This window comes from Protopterus annectens, chromosome 10.part0 (assembly GCF_019279795.1).
Source record: "Protopterus annectens isolate FY-2018-M chromosome 10.part0, PAN1.0, whole genome shotgun sequence".
NCBI lineage: Eukaryota > Metazoa > Chordata > Ceratodontiformes > Protopteridae > Protopterus > Protopterus annectens.
The window spans coordinates 1530167359-1530184858 of NC_056744.1; the positions used below are offsets into that span (position 1 = coordinate 1530167359).

General features: G+C 42.1%; 1 protein-coding gene across 1 annotated transcript in view; it reads right to left on the reverse strand.

Moving 5' to 3' along the window:
* The window catches only part of LOC122814331, a 336761-nt gene that overhangs the window by 37337 nt on the left and 281924 nt on the right, over window positions 1–17500 (reverse strand). Inside the window, exon 3 of the mRNA XM_044086917.1 lies at window positions 17464–17500. This exon is cut by the window's right edge and continues 7 nt beyond it. Within this exon, the coding sequence (XP_043942852.1) occupies window positions 17464–17500 (37 nt within the window). The remainder of the gene's footprint in view (window positions 1–17463) is intronic.

Genomic DNA, 17500 nt, shown 5'->3' on the forward strand with positions numbered 1-17500 from the left:
TGGACTTAACAATGTAATAATTCACTGTTATAATAAAAATATAATATTAGCAGGCTACTTATAAACTCAAGTGGCTAATATTTTAATTAAACAGTATAACTATGTACAACCCCTTTAGGGACAGTTGGAGGATACCATTACTTTTACAGTAACCAGCCATAGATTACTTACATTATTGTAAGCATTCTTATACATACGTATGTCATTTTCTTCAACACAAGTCACAGTTACAGTAAACCATAACATTTTTAATACTAAGTTGAGTCTCCACTGTCCCAACCATCCACAATCTTTTGGACTAGTAGAGAGGTTTAATAGGACTCTTAAAAATTGGGCAGTTTTTCCATCTCTTTCAACTTTCTAGTTTAAAAGCCCATGTTTGCACTTGTTTCCCACCTTTTCTGTAACTAGTCTAGTCCATATACAGATATACTGTATCCACAACTGTTGGTAAGCTTCTGAGCTCCCTAAGCCTTTCTGTGTTGGAGGGAAGGCTTCTAGCTTATCAGTGGGAGTGGTAAGCACTAAGTAGCCTATCTACCACAACAGGAGTGGTTTCTGACCCAGAAATTGAGGTTTACTGACCGTTTGTGCAGTTTTTCCATCTCTTTCAACTTTCTGGTTTAAAAGCCCACATCTACGCTTGTTTCCCACCTTTCCTGTAACTAGTCTAGTCCAGATGTTTGTAAGCTTATGAGCCCCCCCAAGCCTTTCTGTGTTGTAGGGAAGCCTTCTAGCTTATCACTGGGAGTAAGCACTAGGTAGCCTATCTACCACAAGAGGAGTGGTTTCTGGCACAGAAATTGTAGCTTATTGGCCGGTTGGGCAGTTTTTTCCATCTCTTTCAACTTTCTGGTTTAAAAGCCCACATCTGCACTTGTTTCTCACTTTTCCTGTAACTAGTCTAGTCCAGATACAGATTTGCTATATCCAGGACTATTTGTAAGCTTCTGAGCAGTGCCAAAGTCTGCTCTTCAAGTTTTCCCTTAGATCTGCTAGTGCTCTCCTCTCCTGCACTTTTCCTAGCTTGTTAGTTTAGCACTCTACCAGACTTCTTGTAGCAATTATTGTAGCACACAAAAGTGTTACCAGCCCTAAATGTTCTACAAAGAAAGGAGCTCTAGTACTTATTATTAATATCCACCCCTCCGGGCATTTCTAAAGGTCAGTTCCCTGTGCTTTCTCCTATTAACCTGGTGAACATGGGCATCCTAAGGCAATGTAACTACTGCCTCATACACTGACAACCATCTCCTCTTACCTCCCAACACTCATACTTGCGAGAGATGCACTTATATATCCAAACTGGAAGCCACGCACTCTCCAGCCAAGACCAGAATAGCTGGTCAAAATAAGAAGATCAACGCTTGCACCACACCACATGGAACACATAGCCCTCCAGAGAGCACACCCGCACTGTCTTCACATAAAAACAAAAAACAAACACCCACTTTCGCTGAGGCTCTCAATAAAAATCTACTCAAAAAGCAGAGACCTCCAAGACAGAAATGCACTTGACCACCACAACACAACACTAATCATGAGGCACATAACTCTCCTAAACAGTGTGCTACTCAACCAAAGCCCCTAAGGCAAAACAGCATGCCCAACACACTAGTCATATGCGACTCGATAGTGAGGCACACTGATGTCCCACTTACTAGGTTGAATAAGGAGAATGTAACAGTCATTTGCCTATCAGGCACCAGGATCTGCCACATAATGCACACACTCAGGTCCCTCAATAACAGGTATAAATATGACTCTGTCATTGTACATGTGGGTGTGAATGACCTAAGACCTATCTCCCTGGACTACCTGAAAAGATACATGGATCAGCTCTCGGATTATGTAGCCAAGGCGGGTATGACCCTAGCCCTGAGCAGCATCCTACCATCACCCAGAATGATACCACAATACAAGCAGAAAATGATTGATTTCAACAATTGGTTAAGTTTCTGGTGTCATTCTAAGGGGATCCAGTATCTGTCTGCCTGGGATAACATGACTGACAAACCTCGATGCTTTGCTACAGATAGCCTGTATCTGTCACCCCTGGGCTTCTGGATACTGGCCAAGGCTCTTGCCACCCCTATAGTGCCTTTTTTAGGCGGTGTTCCAAACACCAAATTACCACAGTAACAGCTACAAACAAATGCAAATTTGAGGTCATGCTGCTCAATGCTAGAAGTCTAAGTCTCAAAATGCACTCGCTTGAAGCACTCCTTAAAATGGAAACATCGACATTTGTGCTGTAACAGAGACCTGGTTCAAGGCAGCAGAAAGCACCCCTGCACCACCAGGCTATAACTCATTCCACACCTTTCAGCCCCAGAACTTGGACCAAAGCTCCAAAGGCGGTGGTGTTTCCATATTCATAAAGGATGTGCACACCTCCAGACTGGTAGCCCAGTATAACACATCTGAGATACTTCAGGTGCAGATAACATTGGGTAAGACAGCAATTCAGGTCATAGCCTGCCATAGGTCCCCAACCATGTCCCAAGACTCACAATCCACGTTCCTAAGTACCCTGGAGAATATTAGGGTCCAACCTAACACTCTCATACTGGGTGACTTCATCTACCCCCCATTAACTGGTAAAACTACTCATGTACCAATACACTTGCACAACATTCTGGAATTCATTAATTCCAATGCCCTGGACCAGCTCGTTCTTACCCCCACTAGAGGTAGCAACATCCTTGACCTGGTCATTAGTAACATGGGTGACCATTACTTTACACCAATAGTCAACTTCTCCCTGGTTAGATCCGATCACAAACTAAACACCTTGGAAATCCACATCCCCCCCCCCCCCCCACAAAGGTAACCACCATGAAAAACTTCTCCAAAGCTAACTTTGGGATCCTAAAAACAGAGGTGGATAACTTCCTGGCACCCATGCAAATGGAGAATAGTTGCATGACTGCTGAATCATGCACCAATGTACTGTATGAACCAGTACACAAATGCATGGATCTCGCCATACCCAGTAGAACCAAGAAGCTCTCCTCAAAAAAAAGGAAGTCAATCTGGTGGTCCCCTGCCATAAACAAACTCTACAACAGAAGGAGGAAACTGATGTGGAATAAGGTGAAGTCCTAAGACTGGATAAGCTCCCTTATCAGCCTCAACAAAAGGTTGAGATCCCTCATCAAATCCTCTAAAGCTAGTTATGAAAACAGAATTGCAGCTGATAGTAAAGACAACCACAAGACCTTCTATAGTTATGTAAAGAATCTCCACGGGAATACCCAGATTTGCTCTGAGCTTCTGCACAATGGTAATTCCTATACCAAGCCAACAGATATCGCCAATATACTGGCCGACAGATTCAGTGCCGATTTTACCCCTCCCCCCAAAGGACCAATCACAATACCAGTAAATTGCCAGGCACCCAATATTACTGCTGCACAGGTTAAAACAGCACTGTCCAAGGCCAAGAATACAACTTCTATGGGACCTGACAATATCCCTGGCTGTGTTCTACATGAACTACAGAGTGAACTGGGACCTCACCTGTGTTTCCTTTTCAATCACAGCCTCACCTCAGGCTTTGTCCCTACCGAATGGCACACTGCTACAGTCATCCCTCTCCACAAGGGAGGGGCGACTACAGATCCCAGGAACTATTGTCCCATTAGCCTGATGTGTCTAATATACAAAGCTATGAAATGCATCATCATGGACCTAACAAACAAGGATATAGGGAATCTCCAAACTCTGGACACTATACAATTTGTTTTTGTGAAGGGTAGATCATGCCTGCTCAACTTGGTCGACTTCTTTGAGTCAGTCATCAGAGCTATGGATGAAGGCAAGGTGGTTCGTACAGCCTACCTTGATCCGGCCAAGGCCTTTGATACCACTCCCCACTCAGGAATCATAGAAAAACTCACTAAGCTAGGCATCAAACCCTATATCACTAGGTGCCTCACAGATAGAACCCAGAGTGTGAAAATAGCTGACTCCAAGTCATACTGTTGACCGGTCACAAGTGGAGTCCCACAGGGTTTGGTCCTGGGTCTTCTCCTGTTTGGTATCTACTTCTCTGAAGTCCAGGCCAATGTGAAGGGACTCTGGCTGACAAAGTTCACAGATGTTTGCAAGTTGGGAGCTATTATTAACTCTCCAAGTGATGTTGACGTCCTACAGCAAGGCCTCAATGAAACCAACGACTGGTGCCATAACCATGGCCTTAATCTCAATGCCACAAAATGTGTCATTATCCTCCTTGGGAAAAACCCAGTTCCCTAGAATTACCACATTGATGGTATTCCACTGAACACAGAAGGCATTATAAGAGATCTGGGAACACAGGTTAACAGCAACCTCTCTTTTGACCATCACATTGCCACTGTGGTCACAAAGTCCTTCTATGTGGAGCATCTCATTACTAAAGGTTTTGCATCCAGGAAGAAAGAGGTCATTGTCTCCCTCTACTCTTTCCTCAATAGGCCAATCATCGAGTACAATCCCCATTTGGCATGTACCTCACTAAACACCTGCAACAACTGGAGAGGCCACAAAAGTATCTCACAAAGAGGATCCTGGGCCTTAAACACTTGTCCTATATAGACAGACTCAAAAAACTCCAAATATGTCTCATATCACCTACTTAGAGGCAATCTTTGCTTGACTTGCAAAGCCATGTCTGACCCAGCTCTGTTAGAAATGCTACATCTAAAGAAATCCCAATCCCTCCACACCACACACTCCAGAGACCTCAACCTCATTACCACAATCAACAGAACATGCTGGAGAGACAGGTTCATAACCCAAAGACTGCCCATGCTATGGAATAGACTTCCCATACATGTCAAGCAGAGCACCTCACTGGCCTTCAAGAGAAATCTTGATGAGTGGATGGGAAATAGAAAATTCACCCCGTGGATCACTCCAGTGGCTCTACTCGACAGAGGCACTAGGAACTAAGGTTGGGTGGCATGATGCCAGGGTAATCCTATGGGCTAGGCTTGTAAAGGCTCCAGGGCCACTAGCATAGTACAAACCTATGAACCTATAAGATTTCAAAGATTTGTACTGAAACAAACCTTAAATGGCCCGAGGCACTTCCCTTATCATTAATGAGTATGAGAAGTAATTAAATACTGTAAGGAAATTGAAACCCATGGTCCTTCCAGCTTTCCCCTGTGTCAAATGAAGAATTAACTCTAATGGATGATGTTATAATATCCTACTGTAAAAGTATTATAAATTTTTTGCAGTATTATCATAGAACTGTACAAGAAGCTCTTCCTCAACCTCCTGACTAGCCCTGTCACAATCTGCAGCTTGGTGATTGGATTTATGTGAAAACTTTCCAGAGAAATAACTGTTTGAGCCCAAGGTGGAAAGGCCCTTTCCAGTTGTTGTTAATGACCCTGACTGCTATATGCTGTGCAGGACTACCAACCTGGATCCACTTGTCTCACTGTAAGAAGACCTGCCATGTGGGGGCCCCAGGCAAATCATCGTTGCCAGTGAAGGAAGATCGAAGTCGAAGGATGAATCATCTGCCCCAGTGAAGGACTAAGGAGAAAATCAACTCAAAAAGCAATTCATGATGAATTCTGTGACAATAGGTGCTTCTGCTTTATTTTTGTTGCTGTTTCCTTTTGTAAACTGGTCAAGAGATAATAGTTTCCAGTTGGTTCTTCAACAATATGCTGTGAACTTAAATGTGACAAACTGTTAGGTGTGCTCGCCTATACCTCATCATTTTAAGGCAGGGATTCCCATGATTCCAGTTCCTGCATCACACATTACATTTCCAAAAGATCTTAGTGACATTAGTCTAACTTGACCTAATGTGACTAATTTTTCAAAGGTTGTGTCTCTTCAGCTTGGAGCCAGAAATTGTGGGGACACGTTATGCCACAAATGGGACTGTGCCAGTGGAACCAGCAAATGTAACAACATTAGACATGAAAGTGTGCTAAACCCTTTACACCTAAAATGCTATGACTGGGGGCACAGCATGGGCATGATAGAGGATTGTTACTACATTTGCGGTGATTGCGCCTACCCCTGGTTGTCCACAAACTGGTAGGGATGTTGCTTTGTGGGCTACATTGCTCCTGCTATTCAGCATTTTGGAGACTCTCCAGCAGGTAGACTGAGAAATATGCAAGCAATCCTCTGGGCAGAGCAAGTATTTTCAGTCTCTGTTCCTGTGTATGGAGTGCAAAGGACAATGCTTGAAATCACCATGCTTGCTCAAATTCTTCAGGCGGTAGCAAATCGTACTTCCCATCACATCAGGATGGCAAATTGATAAATGACTGAAATGCGAACTGTGGTGTTACAAAATTGACTGGTACTCAACATAATGTTTGCTGCAAAAGGAAGGTTATGTGCCCTCATAGGAAGTCATTATTATTCTTATATTAGTGACTATCATGATGAACGAGAAAAGCTGGCCAATTTCATGGAACAGAGGGCCAAGGACCTGGTCAGCACATCAAAACAATGGACACTTTTTGGATGGTTGGGCAGTGCATTTGTTAAACTGGGAGTTAGTATATTCCAATGTATCATTAAAATAATTGGTATTATTCTTTTAATTGTTTTGATATTTTCTCTTCTGAGGGTTGTGATTGCAAAATGTCTAAACTCACCTGCACATGAAATGCCATTTATGAAAGTATCTGACAATGAAAACTCACTGTAGATGAATACTATGATGCCTAAGCCTATTTTATCTTTAAGAAAAAATAAAATATAATTATATGTATTGTGTGACAATGCTAAGTGCCAAATGGAGGAATTGTTAGGGAAAATGTATTGTCTCATAATTATTCTTCACAAAGTATAAATTAACTTCCAGTTTTCTTCACAAATGAGTTTTACAACTGCATTCTCATTAATGTCACATTATAGTATACTGACTGGAAAAGTAAGTGCTGAAGCAGTTAAGGTATGTTTACTATGTTTTGAAGTATCTGGTTCAAATGGTAATAAAGGAAGGAAAGAAAATAAAACATTGTGTCAGGAAATCTTTTGTAAGTTCTGGCCTCCACAGGCTGAGGGATGAGTTGTTGCAAGGAAGAAACTGTTGTCCAAGGGTAAAAAGTAACAAATTCCAAACTGGAAAAACTCCCTCCTCTGACACAACAAGCAAATTAGATCACTAGTGAAATCCTCCAAAGTCAATTATGAGTTGAAAATAGCTTCTGAAACAAAGGGAAACCACAAGTCATTCTTCAGTTACGTTAAGAACCTCCAAGGCAAAGCCCAAGTTTGTTCCAGCTTTACCAGAAAGGCTCATCCAGACTCTGCTACACTTTGCTGTGAAGGAAAGGTTAGTTTGCTGTTATTTTTTGTATTTCTGTATTGCCTTTTTATATTTTGAATACTGTAGTTTGTTTTCTTTACCTTGTGTTTTGCTTGCATTCTGTTTTAACAGCATATTAAAACTTCAAAAGAGACCACAGCTCTCTCTGTTCTGAGTCAGGCAGAAATAAGAACTGATTAATTAAGGACTCATTCATAAGACAGAAGAGGTCACTTAAGGTTAATCACTTGTTAACAGAGGGGGTGGAGCTAGGAACTAAAATTTCTATTTAAGGAGTAAACTAAAACATTTCAGAGCTTTACCAGAAAGGCTCATCCAGACTCTGCTACACTTTGCTGTGAAGGAAAGGTTAGTTTGCTGTTATTTTTGTATTTCTGTATTGCCTTTCTATATTTTGAATACTGTAGTTTGTTTTCTTTACCTTGTGTTTTGCTTGCATTCTGTTTTAACAGCATATTAAAACTTCAAAAGAGACCACAGCTCTCTCTGTTCTGAGTCAGGCAGAATTTTTCCCTCCCTCCCACCCATTTAAGTTGTCTTGTTAAATACCACTGTCTTTCTAGTTGCCCGCCTCTTATGTTAATCTGACCATATATCTCATTTCTCTCTACTTTCACTGGCTTATGTGAGTAATCACAAAACCATCACTTTTGAAATCCCACCCCTTCAATTATTTAAATTTATTGGCCATCCTACAGTATTTCATAGTACCAAAATACAAAAGTAACCACCCCTTTCAGTCCATCTTGCTGTTTTAAAAATAGTAACTCTCCACTAAACCTTAACTTTTAAACAGGTAAAACTCAAGTTACCTACTTTCATATCTAACTTCTCTAGTGCTCACTGCAGAGTGCATTCTTTTCAATCTTACCTTTAAGCATCCCTGTTACTAGCACTTTCTCTAATACCTAAAAAGATCATCTCTACTTGACTCCAAGTAGACTTTTCTCTATCTGTTAAACCTAGCACTTGCTCCTACAGTACTTATTACCTTGATACGGCACTCTTATAGATAGCACCCCAAAAAGGCAAACCCCCATTTCTCGGTCACCCACGTCCCCCGGGAATCTCTTTTAAAGTTTTTTGTCTAGTCCTTCTAGCATGTCGAGGGATCAGTTGCTAGTGTCCTCTCCTGCTCAGCTGGTAAACCTGGGAATATTGTGGCAATGTTACAATTGCCTCATGTACACAGACAACCCTCTCCTCCTCCCACAAAACACAAATACATGCGAGAGATGCAACTATACGGCCAAACTGGAGGCTGAGCTCTCTCAACATAGGACTGGCAAGACCAGTCAGGAGGAGAAGGTTACCAAACACACTATAGACCCAGTCTCACATAGTACCATCACAACCTCAAATCATACACATAAACACACAAAGACATACTCGGCGGCTCTGATCAAAAATCTTCCAAAACAGCAGAGGCCACCAAAGCAGACACCCAAACAACCACCACCTCAGAACACAACACCTGCAACACATAGACCTCACAGTCAGAGTGTCAAACAGTCACAGCCCTTAAGGCCAAACACAATGCCAGACACACTAGTCATTGGTGACTCCATAGTCAGACACACTGACGCCCCGCTCACCAGACTGAGTAAGGAGAAGGTCACAGTAAGCTGCCTGTCGGGCGCTAGAATCCACCACATAACGCAAGCACTCAGGTCTCTCAACAGCAGGTACAAATACGACTCAGTCATTGTCCACGCTGGTGTAAACGACCTGAGACGCACCTCCTTGGACTACATGAAAAGAGACATTGAGGAGCTCTCTGATTATGTAGCCCAGGCAGGTATGACCCTGACCTTGAGCAGTATCCTACCTTCACCAAGAATGATGCCACAATACAGAGATAAGATGATCAGCTTTAACAATTGGCTTAAACTCTGGTGTCATTCAAAGGGGATCCAATGTCTGTCTGCCTGGGATGACATGCTGGACAAGCCACGCTGCTTAAGGGACGGCTTGCACCTGTCACCCCTGGGATTCGGATATTGGCAAAGGCTCTTGCTACCCCATAGTGCCTTTTTAGGCAAGGCTCAAATTCTAAACCTACCACCCTAGAACACAAAAAAGGATAAAAACTAAGGGTAATGCTGCTCAATGCCAGAAGTCTAAATCTCAAAATGCACGCACTCGAGGCCCTTCTCAGTATGGAGAACATCGATGTCTGTGCAGTGACAGAAACCTGGTTCAAGGCTCCTGAGAGCACCCCAGCACTATCAGGTTTTACCTCTTATCATGCGTTCCGGCCTCAAAATCCGGACAATACCAAGAAAGGAGGGGGGGTATCCATATTCATCAAGGATACCCACACCTCAAGACTGGTGGCAATGCACGATGCATCGGAGACCATCCAGGTGCAATTAACCATAGGCAAGACTGCTCTGCAAATTGTAGCATGTTACAGGCCACCCTCACAAACTCAGGAACCTCACATGGCCTTCCTGAAAACACTAGAGGGGATAAATGTATCACCAAACACCATCATACTAGGTGACTTCAATTACCCTAATATAGACTGGGAACACTACTCAAGCCCAAACACCCTAGCCCAAAAGTTCCTGGAATTCATAAACTCAAATGCCATGGAACAACTAGTCACCATCCCCACAAGAGGAGAAAACATACTTGATCTCATCATCACGAACATGGGAGCACAATGTTCAACACCGGAAGTATACCCCTCACTGGTGAGATCAGATTACAAACTAATCTTGCTGGAGGTCCTCATCCCACCCCCACCTGAAATAAAAAAGACCACAGTAAAGAACTTCTCGAAAGCCGACTTCACACTTCTAAAGACTAGTGTGGTCTCCTTTAAGGCGCCCGAGCCGGCGGAAAACAGTACTCAAGCCGCTGAATCACTTACAAATGCCTTCTACCAGCACCTGCAGGACTGTATGGATAAGGCAATCCCAAGCAAAATAAAGACTCTTTGTACCAAAGGCAAGTGTCCAGTCTGGTGGACCCCAGCCATAAACAAACTCTACAACAAAAGGAGGAAGCTACTACAAGATAGAGCAAAATCCTTAAAAGGTAAGACACCCTTGATCACTATAAGTAAAAAACTAAGAGCTCTCATAAAATCATCCAAAGCAAATTTTGAGAGAAAAATAGCTAAAGACTCAAAAGACAATCATAAGGCCTTCTTTAGCTATGTTAGAAACCTGGGAGGAAACTCCCAGATATGCTCAGAACTAGTTCAAAATGATGTGAAGATTACTGATCCTACAGACATTGCCAACATACTGGCTGACAGGTTCAGTGCAAACTTCTCCCCTCCCCAAAAGGAGAGATATCTATACCAAGCGATTGCAGCCCCCAAACATCTCCAACGCCCAAGTGAGAACTGCTCTCTCCAAAGCAAAAACACAGCATCCATGGGACCTGATGGTGTCCCTGGCTGTGTGCTCCACGAACTCAATGAGGAATTAAACCCACAGCTAGGACAGCTGTTTAATCATAGTCTTACCTCTGGATACGTACCCAGGGAGTGGCGCACTGCAACTGTGGTCCCACTTCACAAAGGCGGTGCCTCCACCGACCCTGGAAATTACCGCCCATTAGCTTGACAAGCCTTATCTGCAAAGCCATGGAGAGGATCATAATGGACCTCATAAATAAAGACATAGGGAATTTGCAGACTTTGGATCCATCCCAGTTTGGCTTTGTCAAAGGCAGATCATGCCTTCTAAACTTGGTTGACTTTTTCAAACAGTCACCAAAGCCATTGATGAGGGAAAGGCAGTCCATACAGCCTACCTCGATCTGGCGAAGGCCTTCGATACAATACCCCACTCGGGTATCATTGAAAAACTCATCAGCTTAAATGTTAACCCATACATCACAAGATGGGTTGCAAACTGGCTGAGTGACAGAACCCACAGGGTCAGAGTTGCTGGCGCCGTGTCAGACTCAAAGCCTGTCACAAGTGGTGTACCACAGGGCTCAGTCCTGGGCCCACTCTTGTTTGGCATCTACTTTTCCAGTACAAGCAAACACAGGAGGGTTATGGCTGACAAAGTTTGCAGATGACTGCAAACTGGGCCATAGTAGAAAACACATCTGACACAGATATTCTTCAGAAGGGTCTCACAGAAACGGATAACTGGTGCCAGAGCCATGGCCTAAAGTTAAATGCCAAAAATGCATAGTCATACCCTTCGGGAAAAACAAGGTTACCCCTAGCTACCAAATAGGTGGCAATCCACTGAGCACAGAAGAAGTTATCAGGGACCTGGGGACCCAGGTTGATAGTAGTCTGTCATTCGACACCCATGTAGCTAAAGTAGTTAGGAAGACCTTCTACATTGCCCACCTTATCATGAAGGGATTCTCATCTAGATCAAGGGAGGTCATAGTCTCCCTATACTCATCACTCATCAAACCAATGATTGAGTACAATGCCCCATTCGAATGTATCTGACCCGACACTTGCAGCAGCTGGAGAGGCCACAAAAGTTCCTCACCAAAAGGATAAAGGGTCTCAAACATCTGTCCTATGCTGCCCGACTGAAAGAACTCCAGCTCTATTCAGTCGCACGCTTGCTCAGAGGTGACCTTTGCCTAACATACACGGCCATGTCAAACCCAGATTTGATGAATATGCTTCACCTCAAAGAATCTAGATCCATCAGAGCCACAAGGGTCGGAGACTTAAACCTCGACACGGCTATTAATAGGACATGCTGGAGGGATAGATTCATCACCCAAAGACTCCCTATGCTGTGGAATAAAATCCCGGTATATGTGAGGCAGAGCACCTCGCTGGCCTTGTTCAAGAGAAATCTTGACCAATGGATGGGAGATCGCAGATATACCCCAGGGATTACCTCAGTGTCACTGCTCGACAGAGGCACAGCAAAATAATGGGTATAGTTCCCCATACTAAAGGGGTGGCGTAAGCCACAAAACTATGGGCTAGGCTTGTAAATGCCCTCGGGCAGATAGCCTAGTATGAACCTATGAACCTATGAACTTAATGGTACCACTTACACTGATCCTGCTGACTTAGCCAACCTGCTAGCTGATAGGTTCAGTGCAAACTTCACCCCCTTATTGCCCCTCCCAAAGGCCCAGTCAACATCCCTGATACTTGTCCATATCTCACACCTCTGTAGATCAACTGTTAAAGGCCCTATCCAAGGCAAAGAACACAGCTTCCATGGGACCTGATAGTATCCCAGGCTGTACTCTACACCATCTCCAGCAAGAACTAGCTTCTCCACTGACTACCCTATTCAACCACAGCCTAAATACAGGCTTCATTCCAGCAGAGTCGAGAACCGCCACTGCCATCCCCTTGCACAAAGGTGGTGACACTACTGACCCGGGAAACTATCATCCCATTAGCTTTACAAGCTTGATCTGTAAAGCCATGGAGCGTATTATTATGGATCTTATAGACAAGGACATAGGCAATCTCCAAGCACTTGACCACACCCAATTCTGATTCATCATGGCAGATCTTGCCTATTGAACCCAGATGACTTCTTTGAGACTGTCACCAAGGCCCTGGATGAGAAAAAGTCAGTACATACAGGTTACCTTGACCTGACAAAGGCCTTTAACACAATAACCCACTCAGGCATTATCGAAAAGCTAACACAATCTTGTCAGATGGGTGGCCAAATGGCTCACAGAAACTACCCACAAGGTCAAAATAGGTGTCACGACCTCCAGCAGCAGACCTACCACTAGTTGTGTTCCCCAGGGATCTGTCCTGGGATCCCTACTGTTTGGCATCTACTTCTCAGACTTCCAAACAAAGACAAAGGGCCTGTGGATGATTTATGGATGACTGTAAGTTGGGTGACGTCAATGACTTTCCAAATGATGTTAACATACTGAAGAGGGTCTCACAGCTACAAATAACTGGTGCCAAAGTCATGGCCTTAAGTTAAACACAAAGAAATGTATTGTCATTCCATTCAGCTAAAGCATGGCTCCTACTGATTACAACATAAACAGCAACCCCCTAAGCATACAACCTGTGGTGAGAGACCTGGATACTCAGGTTGACAACAATCTTACATTCGACCATCATGTGACGGCAGCGGTCAGAAAAGCCTTTCACTTGGTTCATCTCATAAGTAAAGGGATTACATCCAGAAAAAAGGAGCTTATTACCTCTCTATACTCCTCCCTTATAATACCTATAATTGAGTATAATGCCGCATTTGGTATGTACCTCTCCAAACAACTGCACCAACTGGAAAGGCTACAGAAATACCTCACAAAGAGAATCCATGGCCACCAAAACCTGCCCTATGCAAACAGGCTCAAATCATTATCACCCTGTTCAGTATCATACAGATTGATCAGAGGTGATCTGTCTCTCATCTACAAGGCAATATCAGACTCTGCTCTACTAAAGATGCTCCATATCCATAAGTCTAACTCCTTGCACATTACCTGCTTGATAGGAATAAATCTAAAATGCAACATCAGCCAAACCTGCTGGAGAGACTGGTTTGTCTCCCAGAGGCTGCCCCATCTCTGGAATAGACTTCCCATACATGTCAAACAAAGTACCTCACTGACCCACTTCAAGCACAACCTTAATGAGTGGATGGGAAACCATAAATATGTCCCAGGGGTTCCACATTGACAAAGGTGACAGGTGCTGACTGAGGTTTCTTTTTTGGGGATAAACTCTTGGCTAGGCTTGTAAAGGCCCCAGGGCCATTAGCCTAGTAACCTCCTATGATCCTATAATGTATGTTGGTGCTAAATAGTTCAAGGTCAGAGGGCAGATTCCTGAACCCAGATGGTCTATGCTTTAGAGAGACCTATTTGTCACATGTTCATGTGAAGCTCTAAGCGAAAACCATGATGGCATATAATATTTTTAAATGTATTGATTTATTAATTAATATGTAACATCAGAATTCTGCATGCATGTAGCTGATAAAAAATACTGTATAAGCTGTATGTTTCTTCTACTCGGGGAGACTGATTTGGAAATTTTTGTGAAGGCAGTCTCCCAGCACTGTGGTTTGTTTCGTTATAATAAAGGGACTGCTTTGCAGACCCTGAAGTGTTATTCTTGACTCAAGATTAACAGGTAAATCTCTTTGTTATTTATTTGATTTGTTGCACTTTATAACACTATGTATGACCCCTTTAGGGACAGATGGAGGGTACCTTTACTTTTACAGTGACTAGCCATAGATTACTTACATTATACTTATGTTGTCTTCTTCAACACAGGTCACAGTTAAAAATCATAACACTGTGTGGAATCTCAAGCACTACCATAATTCTTTTGGAAGGTGTAGATTTTCCAAACAAATATCTGGTAGAACTGAGTGGCCTCTGTGACAGTGATAAAGAGCAGTACTGTATGAAAGATTACTATCCTATGGCCTTTCTTACTTCTTCGTCAAGGTTCATTTATCAGCCATTTCAGCATGTGTGCTCATGGATCCTCCTCTTTTAATATATTCTCATACCAAAATAATTTCAAAACAGGTTTTGCATAACAGGCTTCCAAGAAAGCCAGTGGCCCTTCCTTGGGAACTTAATTTTGCGTTACAGATGCTAACGCTTCTTTTGAACAACTTAATCTGGCTAACCTGAGGTTCTTAACATGGAAAATAGTTTTACTGATTACTCTGACCTCTGCAAGAAGAGTATCTAAGTGGCATGCTGTTATGTTGTGTCAACTCTATCTCATTTTCCACAGAGACAGGATTTCTTTTAGAACTAATCTTTCTTTTATGCCTAAATTGGTATCTGAGTTTACTTTAAGCCAAAGTATCCATCTCCCTATTTTCCTCCCTGAACCAAAAAATGACAGAAAATGGATACTCCATACCTTGGATGACCACAGACACCTTAGGCACTATCTTGACAAAACTAAATCTTTCAGATCATTGGATCACTTGTTGATTTCTTGTGAAGGTAAGAAGAAGAAGAAGGGACAGCCTGTGTCAAAAACAGACTATTTCCAAATGGTTTTCTAAGGCTATTACCTTTTGTTATACTCACCACAATGAAAGTATTCCAAGCAGAGTTAAGGCCCACTTTACCAAGGCCTTGACATTATCTACGGCTTTTTGGAAATGGTTAGATTCTAGAAGTATTATAGAAGTTAGAAACTTGGTCCTCTGTACATACTTTTAGAAAGTACTATAAGCTTGATTCCTTCTGTAAGTCTAAATCAGAATTTGCTAGGACCATTCTCCAGGGTCTCCTGGACTTTTTTCCTTCCACCTCCCAAATGTTGTAAACTAGGGTAATCCACCCATACAGCTAAGGCTACTGCAGCAGTGATCAGTATGATGAACACAATATAGTTGTCTAAGTATTCTTACAATAACAGTATACATCTGAGTGATCAAAGCTGAAGCCGCCACTCCCCCCCACATTTTTTGGTGTACTATTGTTAATGCTAGGTTGTGGACTTTTATTTTTTGTTGTTCCTAGCATTGCCCTTTCTCTCTCTGTTTGTATAAAATCTCTGAAGGGCTTGGTACATAAACATGTCTTTTTTGTCAGCTTGAGCTGACTCACAGTTTGAGCACTTGGAAGGTGCCCTGAAGCTTTGTAAGCTGGCCAGGTGTTATATCCTATGCAGGATATAACCCATAAAGCTACAGCTACTACAGCAGTGATCATTCGAACAATGGTGCTGTTTGTAATGGTTTAAAAGTATGCTGGCTAAAAATACTTTTGGAAAACTATCCTTGTTCTATATACTGATTTCACCTCCTTCAAGATGATGTGAAGGATCTTCTTTTGTTCAGACTAATAACCACATAATGTCAGTCCCCAGTACTGGGGTTTTATGCATAATTGTCCATTGCTTGATGCTGGACCTTGGATGGGGAAAGTAAAATGATTGGTATGCATAAGTATTTCATTTTATCACTGCAATTCCTCATTCATATGGTGAAGTGAGTTTTCAGAATCACTATCCTACATGATATTGTATTTATTACCTTACTGAGGCCTGATAATTGGTGAGGCACTATTCTCTTTTTCAGTCTAAAAACTAGTAAGTTTCCTACAAGCAAATGCTGAAAGTTAAGAAAATAATTTCTAAAGTATAAATTAAACAGAATAAATTTTAGTTACCACCATGGACTTAGCCCTTCAATTTAAGGGCATTAATGCGGTGGTGCAATTTCAAGTTTTCATTCGTGATTTTTTTTTTTAAACATGATCTAACAATAAGCCCCAAAGGGCAGGCAATACTTGACTGCAGTACAGTGATGTGAGACTCCATGGAATGTATGCAATAGTTATACAATATATAACTTAGAGCAACTGAATCTGATAACATATGGAACACTTTGTATGTGTTCTCACAAAACTAAAACACACAGGCTGGTGACATATTTGTCTTCAGTAGTATGGTGAGGATTGCTTCATGTTACCTCATTATGATCAGTCTACATGGCTATTCATTGTGACATCATTGTAAGCAACTGCATTAACTTCACCTTCAAACCAACAGCTAATGTTGTATGTTGTTAAGAACCTACAGATTTCAAGGCGTGTATGGTCCACTCTAACACAGAGAAAGGGAGAGAGAGAGAGAGAGAGAGTGTGTGTGTGTGTGTGTGTGTGTGTGTGTGTGTGTGTGTGTGTGTGTGTGTGTGCGTGAGTGTGCGTGTGTGTGTGTGTGTGTGTGTGTGTGAGAGACTTTTCAACTGTAAAACAAGGAAAGAATGTATTGCCCTGTTTCTGATGTATAGATTACTTAATACATATAAACCGTGTGTGCCAAAAATAGGATACTTCTGCCTGTCTGCCTATTTTTGGTAACTTGTTAAGTGGGCAGTTATATCGACCCTTTTAAAACAACGATTCATGAATCTTGATTAAAAGTCTATCTTCATAGAAAGTAGCATTAAATATAAAATGCAGCTACATATACATTCTAAAATAAAAAAAAAGGTCAGCTGTGAAATAAAATGTAAAGTAATAATACAACTGGGAAATCACATCATCCTTACCTTACAAGGCATTAGTTAAATTTTCTTTGGCTTTGCTCCTAATTTTTCTTTAAAAAAAGGATATGTAAAAAAGGATACTTACAGTACCACATCTGAGTTACTATGCCTACTAGCTTTCAGAATTTAAATGGGTCATCACCGCAGTCTTTTATATGAAATTTTAATAAAATGTTCAGACAAGAACCTTACCTCATCCAAATGTTCACTGTCCTTATTACACCTCTTA